Raw genomic sequence first — 26,200 nt, forward strand, 5'->3', positions numbered from 1 at the left:
ATACTGAAAGGCCTGGATAGAGTGGACATGGGGAAGATGTTTCCATTAGTAAGAGAGACTAGGACCTGAGGGCACAGCCTCAGAGTAAAGGGAAGACCTTTTAGAACAGAGATGAGGAGAAACTTCTTTAGCCAGAGAGTGGTGAATCTATGGAATTCATTGCCGCAGAAGGCTGTGGAGGCAAGGTCATTGAGTGTATTTAAGACCGAGATAGATCGGTTCTTGATTGGTAAGGGGATCAAAGGTTATGGAGAGAAGGCAGGAGAATGGGGTTGAGAAACTTATCAGCCATGATTGAATGGTGGAGCAGACTCGATGGGCCGAATGGCCTAATTTCTGCTCCTATGTCTTATGGTCTTATTGTTCAGCTACAGTTTTTCCCACCAACCTTCGGTTCCAGTCTATCTGGCCCAGCTCTAATGCAATGCATTTGACTCTTACTGGCTTCTGAAATAGCAAGCACTCAAGATGCTACAGGTGGAGAAAAAGCGCTGTGGGTGTTCCTGCACCATGTGGCATGCAGCTCACCACCACCTTCTCAAGGGCAATAAACACTGGCCTGGCCAGCAAATACTCACACCCCAACAATGAAATAAAAAAGCAATCTCTTCTGTGGGAAGCTGTGGTGTGTTAGCGCAAGTTATAGCAGATCCAGCACAACGCTCATAAAGATTTAGATTCAGCCAGTGGGGGAGCTCAAACATAGCACTTTTATTGAAGAACACACATTTTTTTCAAACTCTAAATATTGTTTCCAGAAACACAAACAATTAAGAAATAAAATCAAATCACAGGAACGGGAAGGAGGGAGAGAATCGGGGTCACGGCTAACGTTTACTTCTGAATGAATGAGTTCTATATTTGACTGACATTGCTTATTGATCTTGAACATTTCTTTTCTCCTTGTGAACCCAGTCAGGAGGAGGGCTGGGTCTGAGGTGCTGTCCCTCGTGGCCCTCGCTCCAGCCCTCCTTCACGCATGGAAAACTGCAATCCTCCATTCAGCACCTTCTTAAAATACCTAGTAGTCAACTTAGCCAAGGTAGGAAGGGGGAAAAGGCCCAGGTAAGATCAGCTTCATCAGGGAATGTTCCCGAGGCTCCTCAGAAACATTCTTCTCTGAGAGCGCGGTGGGGTGGGGTGGCGTTTAACCAAACTTGCCCGTCCGCTAAGAAGCTGACAGGCTCAGGTCAACCGCTTGGCATACACCCTGTCCAATTGCTTGGCTCTTTTTGTGGGAGCTTGCTGTGCGCAGATTGGCCGCTGCGTTACGACAGCCGCAACACCCCCTTGGGTTGTGAAGAGCTCCGGGACATGCCGAGGACAGGAAGGGCGCTAGAAAAAAAATCCACGCTCTTTGCTTTTTCCTATATTGACATCGAACGACGGGCAGTCTGATCCCTTCAGACGACCCGCGGCCCCATCCCGGCCTTCAAAGCGACGGTCAGCCAGCGCAGCAGGAAGCCGACCACTTCCCTGCAGAAGCCAGCTGGCCAGGGTCTGGGGATGGTCTGGGCCGCACGGAAAAGCTGAAGGATTGGGTTCAACCCTGCCTGAGCACTTCTTCTCATTTAAAGCGGAACTCATGCATAAATGTGTGCTTGCCGAGTGAGCATCCATATGGTAATGTGGGTAACGCGTGATAGTGAGTAAAATGGAAAATAAGTGAGGCAATTGAAAGGGTCTCTCCCCCCCCCCCACTCCCCCATCGTGGAGGAGTGGGACAAAGAAGTTGTGACCAAGTCCTTTCCCTCTGACACCGTTTAATCTTCTCACTGCGACGCAGAACATGTACATTTCCTGATGGCAGCAAGTAAGTCTGCAGTTCCCAACAAATCATTTGTTTGCAATCCACAGAGAGAAAAAGAAACGTTCTATGGAATAACTTAAAGGTGGTTGCATAACTACTCTGCTATCTTAGCCATACAAGTCAAAGGTTTTTCCAAATGTCTTTTTGGTTTACTCTTTTTAAATGTCGCAGTCGGTGGGTGGAAGACAGAATCCTGTTCCCGCCCTCCTTGTGTTTTCTCTTCTGCATCATTCGCCTTCCCCTGCCTTCCTCTAACCCTGCCGCTGCACCTCACCACCCCCCCCCCCCACCCCCCGCCTCTGAACAGACGCCATTCCTTGGGAGGGTGGGATAAGGTCTGTGCCGTTATTACGTCTCCCCACTCCTACCAGCTCCACTCCCCCCCGCTGGAGACTGTCTGCAGTCAGTGGTGCTTTTGGCTGGGTTGCTCAGGAGGGGGGTGGGGGGTTGGTGGGGGGGGGGTGCAATTGAGCCTTCGGCCTATAGCTGTTAATGTTCGGCAACCCTCAATGCTCATGGCCCTCGATGTGGACAACAATGAGTATTGCTGCGAATGACTTTGTTCACCTGAGCTGCAATGTGATGCGGCACATTGAGTCAGCCATACAATCGAGTTGGTGACGTCAGTGGTTGCCTGAGGTGACAAGGGGTAGACGGCTCACACGTCTGGTGCACAATCGGATAATTATATGCTTAAGTAGAAAAATATCAGATATAATAGTAAATTTATGAAAGATCCATAACATATGCAATAAGTGTTACATTTGCTACCGAAGTTATGATAATTGTTAATGCAAGATCATACATAACCAGGAAGAGACACACCATTATAATGATATTTCAAATAAATGCATACAATCAGTCACTATCGCTTAATTGTGAGTAGTGATAACCCCATAGCTTGTTTTCTGCTCCCAGCCTTGGTATATTATCAGCATCATCAATGTTACTGCCACAGCTTTGTGCAGTCCCTCCAATTCTCTTGTAGTATAAAGCTTGAAGCAAAGCCGTCAGAACCAATGTCCAATGTCAATCATGTCATGAGCTCTGAACTGAAGCAAAAACAAGTCATTTGAGTTTCTTATCTTCTGCATCTAATGGGTACAACATGACTTTTGCGTCATTTTCTTTTTGCAAAGAAGACATTTTAAAGCTTTTTTTTACACTAAGGACTCCCTGTCAAGACCTCTCTTAGAGCCCAGTTGCCGGTCAGGTTGTGGGTCAGCGATTTGCACTTCAATGCTTTCACTCACAGCCCCAGTGACGGTGTTGTAAGATGGAGGAGATGACAAGGAGGACATGGTCTCTGATCGCTCTAACTCGGGGCAGTAATGCTTTTTGATCATCGCTGCAATGAGCCCTTCTTTCTCTGGGGCCTCTTCCACGACGACGTTTGCGTCGCTGGCTCTGTGCCGATACATGTAGGAGGCGTGCTTCAAGGACCGGCGCAGCAAGTGCCTCCTGTACGCTCGCTGGATGACAATGACGGACACCTCTTCCTGCTTCCTCCTGAGGGTCGTGGTGATTGGCTCGTAGGAGATTTTCGAGGGGTTGGCTGCCATGAACTTGTCCTCCATCTGCAGTTTGAGCGCGTCCATTTCCCCTGTCTCCCCCAGCACCCGCTTGGTGAAAGCGAAGAGGATGTCCAGGCAGTGGATCCTGTCGCCACTCACCATGGGCAGGTCCATCGCAATGAGCTTTACTTTATTCGGCTTTGCCACTCGGAGGGGCTCCTTCAGGGCATCTGCGAAGTCGGAGAGTGCCGAGTACTCAATGAACTGCGTGGCCTCGGAGTCAAACTTCTCCCACACTTCATAGAACATCTCGAAGTCATCCTCGCTGAGGGGCTCGGAGCTTTCCTCTGTCGCCACGCTGAAGTTCTCCAGGATAATGGCAATGTACATGTTGACCACTATCAGAAAGGAGATAATGATATAACTGACAAAGAAGACAATCCCAACGGATTGGTTCCCGCAGTTTCCTTTCACGTTGGTGCCTGGGTTTCCTGCTTTCGGTTCACAGTCCGGGCTGTCAGTGTTGAGGATGGGGCTCAGGAGGCCGTCCCAGCCTGCCGAGGTGGTAATCTGGAAGAGGCAGATCATGCTGTTCCCGAAGGTCTGGAAATTGAACATGTCGTCGATGCCGTCTTCCTGCTTCACGTAGGCAAAGTTTGCCATTCCAAAGATAGCGTAGATAAACATGACCAGGAACAAGAGCAGGCCAATGTTGAACAAGGCAGGAAGAGACATCATTAAGGCAAATAGCAATGTCCTGATTCCCTTTGCCCCTCTTATGAGACGAAGTATACGCCCAATGCGAGCCAGCCGGATGACTCTGAAGAGTGTGGGCGATACAAAGTATTTCTCAATGGCGTCTGACAGCACAATACCTGGGGAGAGAAGTAAAATCTTAGTGTAAATAAACTCATGAAATTGCAGACAACCTCTTGCATTTATATAGCGCCTTTAAAGCAGTTAAAAGCATCCCATGGCGCTTCACAGGACTATTCGACAGATTTGACACTGAGCCATGTAACGAGATTTTCAGACATGTGCTTGGTCAAAGGGGTGGGTTTGAAACAGCTACTTAAAGGAAGGGAGAGTGGTTGAAAGGAGGAGTGGGTTCGGGGCATTAGTGCAGTGGTACTGTACCAGAATTTGACTGACAAGAGCCAAAGTCAAATTACTTACACATAAACGGCATTGACTTAAAAGAAGAGCTTGTAGTGATATAGCACGTTTCACACCCCTGGGTGGGCCCAAGCGTCTCCCCAGCCATTGCTGCACATGTTTCAAATGTAGTCACTGATTCTGTAAGGCGAATATGGCAGCACATGTGTGCACAGCAAGGTCCCAGAGACAGCAATATGATAAATGACCGCTCGTCTATTGTTAGAGTTATAAAAGTCGGCCAGGGCACTTTCCCTGCTCTTCTCTGAATAGCGCCGTGGGATCATTTACAATAGAAACAGTTGAAACACTGAGGAGCAGCAACACCAACACCACACACTTCTCTCCTCAGTATCAGGAAACAAACTGAATTCACAATTGCCACAACGAGATCGTTAAGAAAATGAACTCTTGATAATCTTTTAAATGAAAACCAAATCAACAAAATTGGGATAAATCAGGCACAGCCCCTAATTCAGGTCAGCTGTAAAACCAAGAACAAAGTTTAAAGGAAACTTACAAACTTTAAATCAAAATGTAATTAAAGGGGTCAACGAAACACCCCAGTCCCCACGGTGCCCACTGAGCACGGAAGGCCTCGAGAGTGCCAGCAGACACCGCGTGCTCCTTCTCCAGGGACATCCGGCAGCGAACGTAGCCGCGGAAGAGGGACAAACAATCGGGCGGGACTCCCCCGTCGATCGTCCGCTGCCTGGACCTGTTAATGGCCAACTTGGCCAGGCCCAGGAGCAGGTTCACGAGGAGGTCCTCCTCCTTCCCGACCCCCTTCCGCACCGGGTGCCCATAGATCAGGAGCGTGGGGCTGAAGTGCAAACAAACCATCAATAAAAGGTTTTTCAAATAACTAAAAAGGGAGTGCAGTCTACAACACCCTACGTATACATGGTCCATGGACTCCACAAGACCGCAAAAAGGGCACGTGTCCTGAGAGTCCGTGAACCTATGCATCCTCTTATTATAAGGGACTGCTGCATGCAACACCCTCCAACCCAGGTCCCCGATAGAAAGGGGGAGGACACCTCCGTAGAGGGCCTCCCATCGGGGGCCTCTGCCGCCGGACGGCAAAAAGGCACGCCAGGGCGTGTCCGGTCGACGGACAAGGGCGAGAAAATGGAAGGTGTGCAGCAGCAGTCCGTACAAAAAGCCCCTCTTTGTCGTGCCAAAAGGCACAGAGGGCATGTCCCCGAGGCGGCTCATATTGCGGGGCACCAGCACCCGAGGGAGGGTTCGGGGCTTGGGGCCAATGTGGAATTCTGTCCGAACAGGGGAACGCTCAGACGGAAGACCACCATGCACCTGGGCCACCTCAAGACCCAAAATAACGTCGGGTCCGAGCACGACCGTTCTCAAGTCTTGGATGGCATCGGCTGCGACCTGGACACTCACAGATGCGCGTCACGCCAACTCCTGCGGGAGCATCCAGCCCAGTCCTCCCCCACCCAGCACGTCCCCGATCCTGGTCACCCCTGCAGCCACAGCCCTCCTCTCCGCCAACCACTGAAAAGGACGGAGGGGCGGATTCCTGAGCAGCGGTTCTCTGACGATAGCCGCTACTCCTGACGGGGGAAAGCTGCGTCGCGAGGCGACCACTTTCCAGACTTTGATCAGGTCCTGGTAAAAGATGGGCAACGCCTGCAAGGAGCCACTGAGGCCCAGCTGTTCTATAAACAGGAGCTGCACGTCATAATTCAGGCCGTGCACCTGACGGAAGAAATACGTTGTCAGGGCACACCATCTGGGAGGAGGCTCGACGTAGAGGTATCGCTGCAGGGTCTGAAGGCGGAAAGTCGCCACCTGTGTGCATAGGCACACTAGCGCCTGACCACCCTCCCTAAGCGGGAGACTCAGAACCTCGGCAGCGACCCAGTGCAATCTTTTGTCCCAGAAGAAGTCGACTAACAATCTCTGGATTCTTGTGACAAAGTCCGGGGGAGGGGTCAAAGTGACCAGCCGATACCACAACATGGCGGCGATCAGCTGGTTTATGACCAGAACTCGACCTCGGTAAGATAGCACTCGGAGCAGTCCTGTCCAGCGCCGCAGGCGAGCGGTGACTTTCATCTCCAGTTCCTGCCAGTTTGCAGAACACGCAGGCATGGCCTCAGTTAAATGTCTCCTTTGAAAGACAGGGCAGCACCTCCTCAGTACCACACTGACGTAGAACAGTCCAGATTCTTAGCTCAATTCCCTGAGTTGGGTTTAAAGCCCTGAGCTTTTACTCAGAGGTGATGGTGTAACCACTGCAAGGTCATTAGAATACAACTAGTTCCAGCTCAATGATACTTTAATCTATTCATCATGGAATCATTAAGTTTTATAGCACAAATGGAGGACATTCAGCCCTTCATGTCTGTGCTGGCTATTTGAAAGAGCTGTCCAATTTAATCTCACCTCAGCTTTTTCTCCTTAACCCTACAAACATGTCCACTTCTGGTAGATGTCCAGTTGCCTTCTGAAAGCACCGATGACATCTGTTTCTGCCTCCCTTTCAGGCAAGTGTTCCAAACCTAACCAATCCAGTTGTATGAAAAATATTTCGTCTTATCTCCCCTCAAGTTCCTTTGCCAATCCTTTTAAACCTATGACCTCTAGTTGACAACCCCAGAATCTAGGCTGACGCTCCAGTGCAGTTCTGAGAGAGCACTGCACTGTCGGGGGTGCTGTCTTTCAGGCAAGGCACTGACTCATACCCTATCTGCCAGCTTGGGTGGATTTAAAGGATTTGATGGCCCTATTTTGAGGGAGAGCAGGGGAGTCCAGCTGGCCAATATTTATCTCTCGTTCAACATCATTAAAAAAAAAGATTTCATTACCACACTGTTGATGTGGGAGCTTGCTGTGCACAAATTGGCTGCCACATTTCCTGCATTGCAACAGTGACTACGCTTCAAAAGTACCTCATTGGCTGTAAAGTGCTTTGTGATGTCCAGTGGTCATGAAATGTGCTACACGTCCCAGTGGGGGAAAACCAGTTCGGACCAGTACTCTTATTTCCCAGTTTTTACTGGTGTTCCATTTTAAGGTGTACAAGACCAGTTCAGACCAGTACTCTTATTTCCCAGTTTTTACTACTTTTTCCTTCCTGGTGGAACTCTTTCTTTCTTTCTGCTTCTTCTCCCAAAACCCCTCATTATTTGAATACCTCTATTCCGCCTCCCATCAGCCTTCCCTGCTCTAAAGAGGGCAATCCCAGCTTCTCCAATCGCTCCTCATAACTGAAGGCCCTTATCCTTGGTACATCCCCCTCGTAAACCTCCTCTGTGCTCTTTCTGACAGCCTTCCTAAATGTGCGGCCCTGAATTGTACACACCACTCCAGCTGAGATTTAGCAGAGATTTGAAAAGTTTTAGCACAGTTCCTTATTTTTGTTTTCAAATCCCCCCTATTGACAAACCCAAGTACCCTATATGTTTCCACCTTATCACCTTGACCCTCCCTCAACGTACAACACCAGGTTCCTCTATCCTTGCGCCCCTTGCAGAATGGTATCATTCAGACTATCCTGCCTCTGCATGTTTATTTCCCCTAGAGTGCATCAATTCTCGCTTATCAATATTAAGTTGCATCTTGCCATGCGCCAGCCCATTTCACCAGTCAGTCCTTCCGAAGTCTGCTACTATCCTGATCACTCCTTAATACATTGCCAAGTTTAGGATCAACTACAGCTTTGAAATTATACACCTGATGCATTAAGGGACTAGTGGTGAATGGGTGTTTTTCTGACAGAAGAGAAATAGGTAGTGAGGTCCCTCAGGGCTTGGATTGGGAGGACTGCCTCCTCTTCCTGGACAATTCCATACTCCCATTACCAATGTCCCTTTAGTACCCTGTGCTTCTTTTTTCCAGGACAGCTTGTTATGTGAGACTTCATCAAATGCCTTTTGAACATCCTTGAGGTCACCTGAAACTCTCCTGTGTCCTAACCGGCAGCGAGTCCCATTCCCTCATCGCCCCTGTGCTCACTCACCAACATTGGCTCCCGGTCAAGCAAAGTCTTCATTTTAAAATTCTCACCCTTGCTTTCAAATTGCTCAGTGTTTTTGCCCTGTATAGGCCTCTGAGATATCTGCGCCCTTCTAATTCTGGCTGACAGGCTGCATCGCCAATTATAATCGCTCCTCCCATTCGACTTGGATCCCAAGCTCTGGAATACCCTCTTTATACATTTCTCCACCTCACTTTCCTCCTTTACGACACTCCTTAAAACCTACCTCTCTGACCAAGATTTTAGCTCCCTGACCTAATATCCCCTTATGTGGCTCAGTGTCAGGCTTTGTTTTATGATGCTCCAGTGAAGCTCCTTGGGATGGCTCATTATGTCAAAGGCGCTATATAAATGTAAGTTGTTGTTGTTGGCTGAATATCAAACGCCTGTTGCGCTACCTCCATTCCCTATCGATTTGTCCAGGATAATGGTGCCTGGTAGTCATCTCACCAATCAGGTTAGGCCGATTGGTCTATGGTTATCAGGCCTATCCACGTCCCCTTTTTTTCAAACAGGGCTGTAACGTCTGCCATCCTCCCGTTCTCTGTCAACACTCCCATATTCTACAAGATTGCCCCATCTTGAGCGCGCAGATGGTGGGGCAGGGGGGTGCTTGGTTTAATGTCTCATCCGAAAGACAGCTCCTCCAACAGTGCAGCACTCGCTCAGTACGGCACTGGAACACCGGCTGAGGTTTTGTGCTCTCAAGGCTTTGAAGTGAAAAGGAGATATTGTCTAAAAGAGAAGCGTTGATATATTCTCAGGCACGTGAAGAATTTTAATCAGTCCTTGAATAACACCTTAATAATGTCACTTATCACTAGGTGACATTGGAAGTTAATTAGATTATATTCCCTGCTGTTTATTGAACTACTGGAATTGAGAGATGCTACATGGCCTAACTTCTTGGTTGTACATTTCTGAAGAGTTTCACACACCTACTTCAAACAGTTCAGTGTTTGAGTAAAGAGGCCATCATATTTTTCACAATTACATATAATGAAAGCATCAGGTTTGAAAGATGTTAATGAACGCAGAATGCTCTCTGTCCCTTGACACTGTTTTTCAGTGTGCTGTGAAATATCCTTTAGCCAATTATCAGATGCTTTTGCACTTAAACAGCAAACACAGTGTGGGAAATGTCAATGAGCTTTTTGTTTTGATTTTTAATATCAATTGAGAGAATTGTGAGCTGTGAGCACACGACGAGCAGGATTTTCAGAACCGTGATGTTGGGAACAAATGGGGGTCCTGGAGTCTGCACTTGCCGGCAGCCAGGCTGACTCAGCGATCGTCCCGGAGGTGGCCTAGTGGCCGAGGAGGCCATTTCTAGGCCTAGTGGCCGAGGAGGCCGTTTCTAGGCCAAGTGGCCAAGGAAGCCGTTTCTAGGCCTAGTGGCCAAGGAAGCCGTTTCTAGGCCTAGTGGCCTAGGAGGCCGTTTCTAGGCCTAGTGGCCTAGGAGGCTGTTAAGGACAGCGGGCAGGCTCCTGATCCTGCCAGTCCAGTCAGGGGGCTGGCATCTCAAGAGCCTCGGTACCCTTACTAGGAGGGGTGGGCACTCCTGAGACAGATTGGAGACCTCAAGGGCACAGAGGTGCCCTTGGAGGCTAAAACGTCAATGAAGATTTCAGAGGGACCAAGCCATAAAGAGAGGAGCAGTTGGAAACCCATCTTTTATGCCGTGGGTGCTACCTTTGCTACCTGTGGTCCCCATCTTTGGGGCATTGGTCCTCCAACTCTGATGGCGCCCTCAGTCTGCCAGAGGGAGGCTGCCTACAATGATCTGATGGCCTTCCCACACAGAAGCGGGGGTGGTGGTGGGGGGTGGGGGGGAGGTGGGTACGGGGGCACTCCGGTGCGAGCTAAATGGCACAGCAGTGCCACAAAATTGCCCCTAATTGTTCGAACCATAGAAAAGTTACGGCACAGAAAGAGGCCATTCAGTGTCTGCGCCGGCCAAAAAAAGAGAAAGAAAGAAACCAGCCGCTCATTTTAATCCCACTTTCCAGCACCTGCTCTGTAGCTTTGCAGGTTACAGCACTTCAGACGCAGATCCAGGTATCTTTTAAATGATTTGAGCGTTTCAGCCTCAACCACTAATTTAGGCAGTGAATTCCAGACACCCTCCACCCTCTGGGTGAAAAGGTTTTCCTCATGTCCCTTCTTATCCTTCAACCAAGCACCTTAAATCTATGTCCCCGGTAATGAACCCCTCAGCTAGGGGAAACAAGTCTTTCCTGTCTACCCTATCTAGGCCCCTCATAATTTTGTCCACCTCAATCAAATCACCCCTCAGCCTCTTCTGTTCTAAGGAAAACAACCCCAGCCTATCCGATCTTTCTTCATAGCTGCAATTTTCAAGCCCTGGCAACATTCTTATAAATCTCTTCTGTACTTTCTCCAGAACTTTCTCCTGTAATGTGGTGACCTGAACTGTACACAAAATTCCAGCTGTGGCCTAACCAGTGATAAAAGCAAAAAAACTGCGGATGCTGGAAATCCAGAACAAAAACAGAATTACCTGGAAAAACCCAGCAGGTCTGGCAGCATCGGCGGAGAAGAAAAGAGTTGACGTTTCGAGTCCTCATGACCCTTCGACAGAACTTCAAGTTCTGTCGAAGGGTCATGAGGACTCGAAACGTCAACTCTTTTCTTCTCCGCCGATGCTGCCAGACCTGCTGGGTTTTTCCAGGTAATTCTGTTTTTGTTGTGGCCTAACCAGTGTTTTATACAATTCCAGCATTACATTCCTGTATTTGTATTCAATACCTCATCCAATGTAGGAAAGCATTCCATTTGCTTTCTGGACTACCTTGTCCACCTGTCTTGCTACCTTCAGGGACCTGTGGACATGCAATCCAAGGTCTCTCACTTACTCAACCTCTCTCAATATCCTCCAGTTTATTGAGTACTCCCTTGCTTTGTTTGTCCTTTCCAAATGCATTACCTCACACTTTTCTGGATTGAATTCTATTTGTCACTTTTCCACCCATTCAACCAACCAACAAGGACTGACTAAGCCCTGTGGCATGCCACTGGAAGCCGTTTTCCAATAGCAAAAACATCCATCGACCATTACCCTTTGTTTCCTGTCACTGAACCAATTTTGGATCCAACTCACCACCTTCCCCTGTATCCCATAAGACCTCACAGTCTGTCATGTGAGACCTTGTCAAATGCCTTACTCAAATCCATGTAGACAACATCCACTGCACTACCCTCATCCTTGTTACTTCCTCAAAAAATTCTGTTAGGTTAGTAAGACACGAACTTCCCCTAAAAATAACCATGCTGACTCTCCCTGATCAATCCATGCCTCTCTAAGTGACAGTTTATCCTGTCGCTCAGAATTGATTCCAATAATTTGCCCACCACCGAAGACAGGTCTACAATTTTCTGGCCTATCCCTTGCACCCTTTTTAAATATTGCTCTATAGTCATGCATTAACCATGCAAATTGGCTGTCAGCCTCCATTCAGCAGACAGTCGATCTGTTCCCTCGGTGACTGGAATGCAATGGGGGGTTAGGGTTTGGGTTAGGGTTAGAGTTAGTGTTAGATTTAGGGTTAGGGTTAGGGTTAGGGTTAGTGTTAGGTTTAGGGTTAGGGTTAGGGTTAGTGTTAGGGTTAGTGTTAGGTTTAGGGTTAGGGTTAGGGTTAGGGTTCGGGTTTGGGTTAGCCTTAGGGTTAGGGTTAGCGTTAGGGTTAGGGTTAGGGTTCGGGTGAGCCTTAGGGTTAGGGTTAGCCTTAGGGTTAGGGTTAGCCTTAGGGTTAGGGTTAGGGTTAGGATCAGTGTTAGATTTAGGTTTAGCGTTAGGGTTAATGTTAGGTTTAGGGTTAGGGTTAGGCTTCGGGTTCGGGTTTGGGTTAGCCTTTGGGTTAGGGTTAGGGTTCGGGTTCGGGTTAGCCTTAGGGTTAGGGTTAGCCTTAGGGTTAGGGTTAGTGTTAGGGTTAGGGTCAGTGTTAGATTTAGGGTTAGGGTTAGGGTTAGTGTTAGGTTTAGGGTTAGGGTTAGGCTTCGGGTTCGGGTTCGGGTTAGCGTTAGGCTTTGGGTTAGGATTAGCATTAGGGTTAGAGTTAGGGCTAGGGCTAGGATTAGGGTTAGGGTTAGGGTCAGGGTTAGCATTAGGGTTAGGGTTAGGGTTAGGGTTACGGTTAAGGTTAGCGTTAGGTTTAGGGTTAGGATTAGCATTAGGGGTAGAGTTCGGGCTAGGGCTAGGATTAGGGTTAGGGTTAGGGTCAGGGTTAGCATTAGGGTTAGGGTTAGGGTTCGGTTTTGGTTTAGCGTTATGTTTAGGGTTAGGGTTAGGGTTAGGGTTAGCGTTAGGGTTAGGGTTAGGGTTACGGTTAGGGTTAGCGTTAGGGTTAGGGTTAGGGTTAGGAAACATCTTCCCCACGTCCACTCTATCCAGGCCTTTCAATATTCTGCAAGTTTCAATCAGATCCCCCCTCATCCTTCTGAACTCCATCGAGTATAGACCCAGAGTCCTCAAACGTCCCACATATGTTAAGCCTTTCATTCCTGGGACGGCTTACCTGGCTGTAGCAGGTCCTCACAATGTGGGTTACATGCCCGCGGGACAGGAAGTGGCTCGATTGGCTGCCTGCACTGCTGGGGTTCTCGCCTTGGTAATATACCACAGAGGGGTGGGGGTGAGGGGCTTGGGCGTGGGAAGACATTGGGCTCCCCTCCTCACACCGACCCAGTCATATTTGCAGCCCTCCCGCCTCCCAACCCATCACCATTGGACTGGGTAAATTGAGCCCTAGGTCGGAACAACAACAACTTGCATTTATATAGCCCTTTTAATGTACTGCAGTAACCTGAAGTACTTCACAGGAGCATTAGGAAACAAAATATGACACCGAACCACATTAGGAAATATGAGGTCAGATGACCGAAAGCTTGGTCAAAGAGTGAAGTTTTGAGGAGTGTCTTAAAGGAGCAAAGTCTGCTAGGGAGGAGGGGAGGTTTGGAGAAGGAATTCCAGAGATTAGGGCCTGGGCAACAGAAGGCCCGGAAACCAATGGTGGAAAACTTAAAACCGGCAAGGGTTAAGAGAAACAGCCTAAGCTCAGCTCATTTCCTACGCTTGAGGGCTTGTGATGGTCGCCCTCTGGTGGGGCCGGCCAGCCATGGGCATCCCCGTTCACATCGGCGGGACCGGAAGATCCTGGCTGCTCGAGGAGCTGGAAAATCCCGGCCCTCGTCTCAGCAGCCTGGGCTGGACACAAAGCAACCTCGGGTCTCGGAAACCAACATAAAGTCGGCCTCTCCAGAACCGGGTTCTGCTCTTTACAGGTTTTGCCACGCTCTCAATTCCTCTATGAAGAGGGACTCCCGGCCTCACGTCAAGTGTTCTATTCATGAGTAACTTCCGATTATGATTTTTTTGTGTGTGTGTGTGTGTGTGTGTGTTTGTGTGCTGGGCACCACATCAAAACTACATGTCCTCAGATGTTGAAGCCCTTCATCTCATCGGAGTGGTCTGTATTTGTGGCTGGCTCCCAATGGTTAAAAAGCAATGTTCTCAAGCCCCGTCCTCCGTGCAATCCCTTTTATCTGCTAGCTATTCATTCCCTGGCGCTAATAGGTTTAGCTCCTTCACCACTCAACTGCTCTCCGCTGCTGCTTGCTGTGAGGTTATGGTTGAAGTTTTGCCATTGTGCCTTTGAATTTGACTGATGTTAATTGTAATAACTTTCAGGTGCCCCTCAATCCCTAAATATTCCACAGAGTGGGGGACCTTTCAATTTTACTGAATCCAAAAGGAAGGTTCACTGCGTTCGCTTATTCTTCCAAGAATGAATTTGTACGTGAAGAGAACGAGCCGCAATTAATTTTCGGCCGGCTAACATTTCCCTTTCCCTTATCCAATCCGTTAACAGTGTATGACCCAGAGCAGCGCAGGCGCTACCTTGGCCACGCAGTTGTTTGTGATGAGTTCTGTCTCCATATATGGCCAGTAAAATATTAATATGAGCGCCCTCTCAACAGTCGACGGTGTGGAGGGATCTTTGGTGGCACCAAGACGTAAAGTTCGAAAAGGAGTCCGGTTTGATTCCCGGGGGCTGAGTTATCCCAAGCGGGGTCACGACCCCGGAAAACTTCTGGCTGGGTTCCGGTTCGGGAACCCGGAAGGGGCCGCGGCGGGACGACGGACGCAATATTCCCGAAGGCCGGCCATTTAAGAAGTTGCACCGTCCAGTCTGTGAGGCTGGGCGGATTCTTGCATCAGGAGGTCTGTTCGGGATTGGCACGGAGAGGATATTCCCTCTCGTGGGGGAAACTAGGACTAGGGGACACAGATTCAGGATAAGGCGGTCTCCCGTTGAAGACACAGATGAGGAGGAATTTGGAGCGTTTGGCGTTTTCTTCCACTGAGAGCAGTGGAGGCTGGGTCATTGAATATATTCAAGGCTGAGCTAGGCAGGCTTTTAATCAGGAAAGCCTGGTTGCTTGGCATTGGGCCTCTGCTGTCACTAGTTAATTCCAGGCCCTGCCAGGTTAAGACCCGAAGTGGGCATTAATTGTGGCAAGAAGGTGGCAGGCAGGCTGCTCAGTGGATCTAAGGAGCCTCTCATGCTTCATTAATAAATGTGAGCCTCATACTCAGGCCAACCATGGTCTAACTGACTTACAGGCTCTGCTAGAGAGGCAGAACAGCCCACCTCTGTTCCTACGTCCTACGTGCTGATTTAAATTGATTTCATAAGTCCTTGAAGAATCAGGTCAAATCGAAACAGATTATTCAGCTTTATCTTGAGTTTTATCAAGTGTTGGACCATGTCCCACAAACACAGATCAGCGAAGAAAGCTTCTTAACTGATTTGCTACCTATTCAGCTATTTTTTTTTTGTCTGTTTTATCCTGATGTGGTTGAGCGTACAGACAGGCACTTACTGACTTTTCAGTTCTTACATATTAAAACAACGTGAAGATATACAGAGGGGGCATCGAAAGAGAAAATGCTGAAAATGCAGCACAGGAAAATCAATGTGTGAGAGTGGAAGATAGGCTAATGGGACTCTTCATGAGAAATGAGGGCCTTGGCCATAAAAACCATACTTATCCTGCAAGCCAGCTGGGCACTAGTGAAATAGCTGAGGTGTAAGTGAGGTCGGTTGTGACAGGCCAATTAAGCTTTCCTCATCTCTGCTTTCTCTTACCTCCTTACATGTCAAGGAGGTAACCATAACTAGGTGCACTGTTGGCCACTAACATGATGAAAAGTGTCCATGGAAGGTGTCTAAATGGAACTCCAGTAGATATTTGATCCACACTCTTAACTCCTACTTTGCCAGATGTCATCAAGTTCCCCCCCCAACTGTTCACACTCTCCCACTTTTGCCATTAATCTCATGTACAGAATCTTAAGAGTGTGGATAAAGGATGGATTTTTTAATTGTTTCAGCAAGCTGGAATAGATCCCGGTGAACTGATTGTTTTTTGTCTCTGTTGTGACTGCGCTGTCTCTTCTGTTCAACTTTCTGACTGAGCGCATACGCTAATGTTGCTGGCAGCTGAGTACAATATGTAACCATGAGTAGGAGTAGTGAAGGAGTGACCTTTACTGAACCAGGGCGAGGTGTACCCATCATCAGTGTCTCAGCTGAGAAAAGGAGAGTGAGGTCGCTTTTAAAGGAATAATGAAGAGGAATCACCAATTATGGGTAATTAGTTTAAAACGTTCCTCCTGAAAACAGGTCATTTTGAATCCACGACCTCACAGCTATGTGCCCTTCCAATTAGTTACAGCACTGCCCTCAGAAAAACTCATTATGAGAATGCCCAGAAAGTTTCCCGATCTAAACACACGAAGAGAACGACAACATGCTCTTATCTCTCGCCCAGAGGGCTGAATAGTTAATCAGGAGCCCCATTCATACTTACCAATAATAGAAAGGATCACCACCACAAAATCAAAAATGTTCCAGCCGATTGTGAAGAAGTACTGCCTCAGGGCAATAATTTTGAGAATGGACTCGGTGGTGAAAAGCACAATGAAGATCATGTTGATAATGAAGAGTATCCTTTTCATGTATGCATCCATGTCATCTGTCTCCACCATCATTGTCACCATGTTGAGGCAGATCAGGATCATGATGAAAATGTCAAAGGCTTGTTTTGTAACCAGGTCAAAGATTAATCCTTGGAATTTATTCTAGAATGAGGGAAGGGGGAGAAAAAAGAGATAAAGCATGGTCAAATTCTGTTTCGATAATATTTCTTCCCTTCCCCTCCCCTCCTGATAATCGGCCTCAGTTGGAGTACGGTGTACAATTCTGAGCAGCACGCTTTAGAAAGGACATTAAGACTCTGGAAACGATACAGAGGAGGCTTCCTAGGATGAAACCAGTGTGGTGAGGGAGCTCAAAAATCAGAATACCGCAGGTGCTGGAAACCTGAAATCAAAATGCCAGAGATACTCAGCAGGCTGGGCCGCATCTGTGGGGAGAGGAACAGAGGCCGGAATTTTCTGGGCCCTCCAGCCAGTGGGATCTTCCGGTCCCGCCGAAGCGAATGGACGTTTGAATGGCTTGCTGCATTTCCCGGCCACGGAAAATCCTGCCCGGGGTTAACGTTTCAGCTCTGTGGCCTTTCATCGGAACTGGAGAGAGGTTTTGAGCGAGGGGTGGATGGGACTGAGCCAAAAGCACGACCCGTGATAGGGTGGACGGCAGGAGAGATTGAATGACGGAAGCGTTGGTCCGTCAGCGCCAAAGAGAATGGCGACGAGGCAAGAAAAGAAACGAGGAAACCAGAGGTGTGCCGAGAGCAGGTGCGCGGCTGGCTGAAAGCAAAAATAAGAGAAAAAAAAAACCAAAACAAGTGAAGAAAAGGAAACAAAATGGGCACCGAGATTGTGGCCTGAAATGGTTGAACTCAGGGTTGAATTGGGAAGGCCATAAAGTGTCTGATCGAAAGATGCGAGGCCGTTGCTCAAGCTCACATTGAACTTCACTGGAATGATGCAGCAGGTCAAGGACAGAGATGTCGGTGTGAAGGAGCTCAGTCTGCTGAGAGCTTGGAGAATCTGGAATGTTTAAAAATGTATTCTTTCATGGGATGTGGGCAGCACTGGCAAGGCCAGCGTTTGTTGCCCATCCCCAGTTGCTCTTGAACCAAGTGCTTGCCACACCATTTCAGAGGGCACTTAAGAGTCAAACGCATCACTGTGGGTTTGGAGTCACATGCAGACCAGACCAGGTAACAAACATTAGTGAACCTGATGGGTTTTTACAACAATTGTCAATGGTTTCATGGTCATCATTATCATGACAATTCTAGGTTATTAAACGAATTCGAATTCCACGAGCTGCTATGGTGAGATTTGAACCCATGTCCCTGGAACATTAGCCTGGGTCTCTGGATTATTATTTCAGTGACATTACCACTACGTCACCATCTCCCCAGCTGTTGGGGACTAGTAGCAGATGAAATTTACTGTGAAGTGTGAAGTGACACATTCTGGTAGGGATAATGAGGAGTGGCAACATAAAGTAAAGGGTACAATTCCAAAGGGGATGAAGGTGCACAGGGACCTGGGGCTATATGTGCACAAATTTCTAAAGCTGGGCAGGGCAGGTTCAGAAAGTAGTTGAAAATGCCGACAGGATCGTGGGATTTGTAGAAATCAAGGTATTGAGTTCAAAATTAAAGATGTTATGACGAATCTTTAGAAAATTGTCTATGGAATTCATTGCCACAGAAGGCTGTGGAGGCCAGGTCATTGAGTGTATTTAAGACCGAGATAGATAGGTTTTTGATTGGTAAGGAGGGGATCAAAGGTTAGGGGGAGAAGGCGGGAGAATGGGGTCGAGAAACTTATCAGCCATGATTGAATGGCGGAGCAGACTCGATGGGCCGAATGGCCTAATCTCTGCTCCTATGGTCTTATGGTCTAAAACACTGGCTCAGATTCAACTGGAGTGTTTTGTCCAACTCTGGGAATTGTGCTTTTGGGAAGGACGTGATGGATTAGAGAGGATACAGAGAAGATTTCTAGAATGGCTTTAGGGGAAGAGACACTTCAATTAGAATTAGGGGGTCACTGTTTAAAAATAAGGGGTTGCCCATTTAAGACAGAGACGAGGAGAAATTTTTTTCTTTCAGAGGGCTGTGAGCCTTTGGAAGCCCCTTTCTCGAAGGGCAGTGGAAGCAGAGCCAGATAGATTCTTGATAAACAAGGGGGTGAAAGGTTATTGGGGGTAGGCGGGAGGTTACAGTCCGGTCCACCATTGAATGGTAGAGCAGGCTGGTGGACCCAAGTGGCCTGCTCCTGCTCCTAATTCATATCTCCGTGTTGTGAGGATAGATTGGAGGAACTGGGGTTGTTCTCCTCAGAGTTGAAACAGTTGAGAGGAGATTCAATAGATCCAGAAGGAATAAAACAGTTCAGACCGGTACTCTTATTTCCCAGTTTTTACTATTTTTTTTTCCTCCTGGGGAGGTGTTCAAAATCATGTGGGGTCTAGACAGAGTAGATAGAGAAAAAGCTGTTCCCACTGGGGAAGTGTTGAGAGACGAGGACGCTGATCTAGGATAGTTGGCGAAAGGACCAGAAGCAACATTGACATGTTTTTAGGCAGTGAGTGGCTAGGATCTGGAATGTAATGTTGGCAGGTTCAATTGTGGCTTTCAAAAGGGAATTGGACAGCTAGTGCCAATGGCAGGTTTAGGCAGTAAAGAAGAGGGGTGACTGCCTCTCTCCATCTTAATGTTATCGGCTGTTTGTGGGAACTTGGAGTGGGAGGGTAAGGGTCCCATTGTCATGCTCCATGTGGATACCAACGATATAAGTAGGACTAACACAGAGATTCTGCTGAGGGAGTAAGAGCAGATAGGGGGCTAAACTGAAAAGCAGAACCACAAAGTAAATTGGGGCGTAGGGTAAACAAGATGAGAGAGTTAAATGCATGGCTCAAAGATTGGTGTGGGAGAAATGGGTTTCAATTCAGGGAACGTTGGGGAAAGATGGAGCTTCACCCTTGGGAAGGCCTTCACCTGAACCATATTAGGACCTGTGTCCTGGTGAGTCATACAACTAGGGTGGTAGAGAGGGCTTTAAACTAAATAGTGGGTGGAGGGTTCACGTGAAGGGATATTTAGAAAGTTAATGAGAAAGGTCAGGGCAATAATATAGGGTAACGATATGGGAGACGATAACTACCAACGTGAAAGGAAGGGACAGAGCATACAAACATAAGAGTGCACTAGCTAATGTGGTCAGAATAGGGAAAAATGATAAAAAGACAGAATTAAAGGCTCTTTATCTGAATGCACGTAGCATTCGTAACCAGATGGATGAATTAATAGTACACATAGAAATGAATGAGTATGATGTGATAGCCAATAGAAAGGGGTGGGTGCAAAGTGACCAAGGCTGGCAACTGGAAGTTCAAGGGTACTTGATATTTCAGAAGAATAGGAAGAAATGAAAAGGAGGTGGGGTAGCTCTGTCAATAAAGGGTGAGATCAGTGTAGTTGTGAGAAATTACCTTGGCTTGGAAGATCAAGACGTGGAATCAATTTGGGTATGGATAAGAAATAGTAAGAGACAGGACAGTCACTGGTGGAAGTGGTTAACATCCCCCCCTAACAGTTGCTACACTGTAGGACAGAGTATAAATCAAGAAATAATGTGGACTTGTAGGAAAGGTACTGAAATAATCGGGGGCAATTTTAACTGCAGTAAGCAGTTGGCTCAGCCCCCTACTGTTATATAGGATAGTTTAAAAAGTATACCTGCAAAACCTAGTATTATGGCATCATTACTCTTGTATTCTTACCAAAGGTCTTGGGATGGGTTTCTGAGGTTTCTTTGAACCCAGTTTCTTCATAGCATTGTAGTACTTCTTCTGTTCCTCTGTCATGAAGATGTCCTGACCTCCGAGGTATAGGAAAAATGGCACCGTTATTTTTTAAAAAAAAAATGCCAAAGTACGCACACAAATTTTCAAGTCCAATACTTGTGGTGCAAAGTTAAATATTGCATTCCTTACAAGAATGAAGCTGATCAGAAATTACATTGTAGCCCCAGCACTGCTAGTTACACTGGTATAATACATCTCAGTTACTTGATGTTGTCGATGGTATGGGGAAGGGAATTTACCTTCTAAGATCCACAACAAAACAGGCACTTGGTCAGATGATGAGCTAAAATGGCATAAATGAGTTCTCTCATCCATAATCGCCTTGTGATAACCTGCAAGCCTGGCTCATTAATGGGACTCGGAGCAGTGGACCTGCCACAGAGGTTATGAACTCTTCACAACCGGCTCCACTCGATGGGTATGGTCCTCGCTGAATAAATGGTGGCAGGATTATCAGCTCTCGTGCAGTTTGACTACTAGAGATTAACCAGCTAAAACTACAATCTTTGTACCTCTCCAAGCAGGGCTGGGGTCTTGCCAACTGGTGTCCAAGCAATCTGGACTTGGCTAAACGATGTGTGCTCTTACAAGGGTAAACACTCCACCTCAGGCACACTGAAGCTATACCGGTGCACATCTTTTTGCCAAGCCTGAGACGTCCTGCCACCCAAACTTAAAACTAAAAGGAGCTTTGGAAGTGGTTTGATACTTATCTTTTTCTTCTGTTGGTTGAAGTTATCAATGATGACACCAATGAAGAGGTTCAAGGTGAAGAAAGAGCCGAATATGATGAAGATTACAAAGTACACGTACATGTACGCATTGGTCTCATAGTCAGGCTGCTCTCCGATCTGTGAAGCAAAAAGTCAAGAATCTGTTCCAGTGAAGCTAAACGCGAGCTCGGGGAACAGGACCTCACCTTTCAATTCAGCACGTTACAGCCTCCGAGACTTGACACGGAGTTCAACAACTTCAGACCATAAGCACTGCTCTCATTTTTACAGACAACAGCTCTTGCCATTTATATCTCCTGTAGATCCATCTTGTGACTCCTTCCTTGTCCCATTTCCACCCCCCTCCCACCTCCCTTTAGCCTTGCACCATCATCTCTTTTGTCATTGGATCCCCCCCCTGTCTTTCACACTTCCCTTTTGTTCTTTCTTCCGTTAAGGATGGCGGGTGAACTCCTGGTGCTGCCAGACCAATCAGAGGATGGGCAGCTTGGAAGCTTCATCAGCGCCATCAGGAAAGGTGGGTGCTGCTGAGACAGGCGGGAGACCCCGAGGCCCTGACAGGCAAGTACTAAAAAAAGATGAAAAATTCAGGGGACCGAGAGTCAGAGGGGAAAATCCTTCGGCTGCACAGGGGCTGCCTTCTCCACCCATCACCAAGGGGCTGGTAAAATCCTGGCCTCTCTCTCTCTGTTTGTCTGTCTGCTCCATTAAAACCTTTCATAACATTAAAGCCCTCTGTGGGTGAACCAACTGCACTGCGGTATAACTGATTGGAAGCTGAACACTTGGAGATGCTTCCGAGCAATGTGGTCAGCCCCTTTATGTAAATGATGAGCTTATAAGGATGATGGCATCTTGTAGATTTGTAATATTCTAGAAGCGTTTGGCTGGCTACTCCTAAAACGGAGAGAGAACAAAATGAACTTCTTCGTGCGAGTGGCAACAAAGAGAGCTGAGGCTCCTAGCCTGTCACTGCCGGACACATTGTTCTACGAGTGGGTGACAGAACGATAGGATCTCACGAAGGCCGATATTGTCAGTGCAGTACTGAGGGAATGCAGCCTAGGTCTCCTGATCAAGCTACTAAACTCTCTGATGCACCCACACTATTGAGCATTGTACTGGGCTGGGAAGGGTAGGCATGGCCCCTCCCTCCATTCCCAAGAGTGAAGCCGCACCCAGTGCTCCCCTGCATAATTTGAACTTGGAATATAATAAGACATGACATTATTTTCTTACGTTCCGTGAATCAACGGCTGCGTACATTATGTTCATCCAGCCCTTGAATGTTGCCTGGTAAAGAAGAGAAAAAAAGCATTTCAAATTTCACAAGAAAGATAGATCAAAATATTTTCTAAACGATCAGAAGTTAGAATCTACGGAGGCTCAGAGAGATTAAGGGGTCTGAGGGCAGAAATCACTAGAGTAAAAGTAAATACCAAAAGAAAAAGTAAAAACTCCAACAAAATGTTACCATCACCTCTAGAGGGCTTGAGATATTGCTTTCAACTCTGGGCCCCACACCTCAGGAAGGACACTTTGGCTATGGGATGGGTGCAGTGTAGATTCACCAGGATGATACATGGGCTATAAAAGGGTTAAATTATGACGACATGTTGTATAGATGAGGTTTGTGCTCCCCTGAATGTAGGAGATGAAAGGATGATCTAACTGAGGTGGTTAAGATGAGCAAAGGACTTGGTGGACAGCCTAATGCGAGGGCAGAATTCTTCGCTAGGTGTTCAGGCGCGCGCCCTACCCGATCGGATGTGAAATTGCGCAAGATGATGTCGGGCAAGTACCCGCTGACAATTAAGAGGCCGATTAAGCTAATTAAAGGTGCAATTGTCTCCAATTTTACGTGGCCCATCTAACCTTATGCTTGGCGGATGGGTGAATCGGCCAGGTTGTATTTGCATTTTTCATCCAATCTCATCCAAGGGTGGGGTGATGCTTCCGTTATTTAAATGAAAGAAAAATAAAAACCTATGGAGATCATGTTTATCGTGCATATGTTCAGGTGACTGATAGTGATGCTTGGACATTTTTTCCTGCTTCTTAGAACTTTATTTAACGCTTTTCAGGTCCTCAGCTCCCTGAGGCAGCTCTCTGCCTTCAGGATGCTTTCTGTCAGCACTTGAACCCCCACCCACCCCCCGACCCCCGCCGGCACTGACGTCAGCGCTCGCCCTCTTCACACCCCAGCCCCAGCAGTCAGGGGCCGATCGCAGTCAGTGGCTAAAGATCCAACATCTCAGCATCTGTCTCAGCCCCTCCCTGAACAACAGGAATTCTCTTCACCTCCCTTGCCACTCCCTTTTCCCAATACTGTTGCTCAATAGGGGATAAATGAAAGGAAAACTGTCATGAAGTCAGATTCCAGAGATTCTTTTTTAAGGGGGAATGTTGAAATTGGTAGAAAGGGTTTTGATGAATAACGTGAGTGCCTGGATGATAAAAAAGAGCAAAATAGCTGGGGTGATCCTATGAGGGAGAAGCGCAATGACAAATAACAGCTGCAGCTGCTCAATTCCCAGAAGGAAACACAGTTGGGACCAGTACTCTTATTTCCCAGTTCACACTGGTGTTCCTTTTTAAGGTACACAAGACCAGTTCGGACCAGTGCTCTTATTTCCCAGTTTACACTGGCGTTCCATCTTAAGGTACACAAGACCAGTTCGGACCAGTAATATTTCCCAGTTTCTACTGTTTTCTCCTCCTGGGTTGTTCCGTTGTTGACTTTGTGCCTTTCACAACCTCACGACAGCCTTAAACAGCCAACAAAGTACTTCCAGAAGTGTAGTCACTGTGCGTGCAAAAACACAGACAACTATACTTATAAAAATTTTCAGACACAGTCATCGTGCAGTTAAGCCAAAAGAACTCTGATTAGCTCCGGTTTCCGGCAGCTTATCTACAAAAATCACTTATCCTGATTGATAACTGAAAAGCCTCACGACTATCCATTTAGTATTTGGCATTTCAGCATGTCTCTCAAAGCGGTATTAAGGATGCACGAGTAAAGAGGCAAGTCCGGAAATTGCTATTCAGAGGTTACCTGAGGGCTGCCTTTGCTCTTTGAGGCTTAAAGTGAAAGCTGTTTCATGCTCTCTCTTGTCAGTAAGTGGGCTAACAAGATGGGCTATACTGCCTGTTGAAGAGGCAGGGGGCAGCTGATTAAAAGGGGAAAAGAATAACTCTTATAATTGGCAGTGACCCTCAATTAGGAGGCATTTAATCATCAGGAGCGACATTGGATATTCCAGCATCCGCAGTTTTTTTGTTTTTATCATTGGATACAGTTAGTTGGTTTTCTCACATAAAGAGAGATGGATTTACTGCCCAGTTGCTTGACTCCCTATCTCCTCTTTTGTTTTCTTCCTTCTCTCATTATCATCCCTTTTGCTTCACGCTATCATCCTTTTTACCATTTCATCTCTCTTGCCTTCCACCCCCATCACATGCTTGCTTATAAACGCGGCACACCTCCTGCTTCTACCAGTTATAACAAAAGGCCATTGGCCTGTAATATTCGCCCTTCTCCCTCCACAGATGCTGCCTGACCTGCTGAGTATTTCCAGCATTTTCTGGTCTCAGTTCAGTTCCGGTTTTAAAGTCTGTTCTTATTGTTACCGAATACTTTGGTTTTGCATAATAATTTATAATTAAGTAGCAAAATGAATGCCGGTTTAGTAAACAGTGGGAAAGCTGGTTGGTGCACATGGGGCTCCTCTGCGGTGTGGGCCAAGAAACGGAGGCTTAAAGCTAAAGGCGTCTTTATTTTCTCTTCCTATTTCAGATTTCCAGCACCCAAACATGTCTGCTTTCGTTTCGGTGAAGCCCTGTGCTCAGGCAGCGCACTGTCAAAAGGAATCACTTCAAATGATTCATAATGTTGGCGCCACAAAGAATCACGGAAAGGCAACAGCACAGAAGGGGGCTATTCGGCACGTCCCATCTGTGCCAACTCTCTGAGAGAGCAACTCAGCTAGTTCCTCTTCCCCCCGTCTTTTCCCCTGCAAATCTTTGCCCTTCAGAGAGTTATCCCAGTCCCCTTTTGCAAGCCATGATCGAATCTGCCCTCATCACACTCTTAAGCAGTGCATTCCCGATCCTGACTACTCACTGTGTAAAAATGGTTTTTCTTCATGTTACCTCTGGTTCTTTAGCCAGTCACTTTAAAGCAATGTCCTCTGGTTCTCTTCTGCCAATGCAGAAAATTTCTCCCTATCTGCTCTGCCCAGACCCCTCCCGGGCAGGATCTTCCCCCACGTTGGGAGGTGGGGGGGCGGTGGTTGTGCGAAAGCGGGCGTGAGCTGGTGTCTTCCCGATCGGTGCCCCCGTTTGGGCTAAGGCTAAGTGCTGCCTCAGGGAGATCGGCTCAGGTTTCAGGCAGTGAATAAAGATGAGGAAATAAAATGACTGACATGTCCCCTCGTGTGACACTGTAACGTGAGCCGGGACATGCCCATTGCTTTTATTTAGACATTTCATACAAATTTTAAGAACCTCAGGAAACCTCATCCTGCCCGTGGATGAGGTTCCATGTTTTCTCTCAAGGCCACCTGTCTGCCAACCTTAAGGTTGGACGGGCAGGTCCATTAATCGGTTTAATTACTTTTTTAATGGCCTTAGTAGGCCTTTGATAGTTTGGTGGGCGCACAGCCCAATTGGCCACAAGCCCGCCGAACTGAAAATCTAAATGACGTGGGGTGACATCGGGGTCGCATATCCTCCCACACTCGCCGACCGGGAGACGCAGCCCCCTGACTTTGAGCACCTCTTTCAATTCTCACAGCCTCCTCTTCCCCAAGGAGAACAGCCCCACCTTTGCCAACCTACCCTCGTACCTGCCCATCCCCCATCCCCGGGGAATGGTTCAGGGGCGCACCATTGTCTTAGCAAGGACCACAATCTGGCCGGTGACTGTGCCACTGTAGAGCTCAGCCCTAGCATCCACTCAACAGCAACTCTGAACAATTCCTAAACAGGCGGCAGGAGAGGAGGAACCCGACATTCACTAAATTCACTAAATTCCAGGTCATTAATGCTGAAATCCCATCAAATCTGCCAACAATTGTCAGGGTTCTCACAAGTGTGTGTAA

At 47.5% G+C, this 26,200-nt stretch overlaps 1 protein-coding gene across 4 annotated transcripts in view; it reads right to left on the reverse strand.

Annotated features, from left to right (window-relative positions):
* Window positions 1–692: 692 nt before the first annotated feature.
* Window positions 693–26,200, reverse strand: part of scn5lab (sodium channel, voltage gated, type V-like, alpha b) — a 273,446-nt gene continuing 247,938 nt past the window's right edge. For all 4 annotated transcript variants that reach the window (XM_041183161.1, XM_041183162.1, XM_041183164.1 and 1 more), the window contains 5 exons: window positions 22,335–22,388; window positions 21,075–21,212; window positions 20,278–20,382; window positions 16,379–16,649; window positions 693–4,199 (listed from right to left, as the gene is read on the reverse strand). In XM_041183161.1, coding sequence (XP_041039095.1) covers window positions 2,971–4,199; window positions 16,379–16,649; window positions 20,278–20,382; window positions 21,075–21,212; window positions 22,335–22,388 — 1,797 coding nt within the window. In that variant the 3' untranslated portion in view covers window positions 693–2,970. The remainder of the gene's footprint in view (window positions 4,200–16,378; window positions 16,650–20,277; window positions 20,383–21,074; window positions 21,213–22,334; window positions 22,389–26,200) is intronic.

The sequence above is a fragment of the Carcharodon carcharias genome, chromosome 3 (assembly GCF_017639515.1).
Source record: "Carcharodon carcharias isolate sCarCar2 chromosome 3, sCarCar2.pri, whole genome shotgun sequence".
Taxonomy (NCBI): Eukaryota; Metazoa; Chordata; class Chondrichthyes; order Lamniformes; family Lamnidae; genus Carcharodon; species Carcharodon carcharias.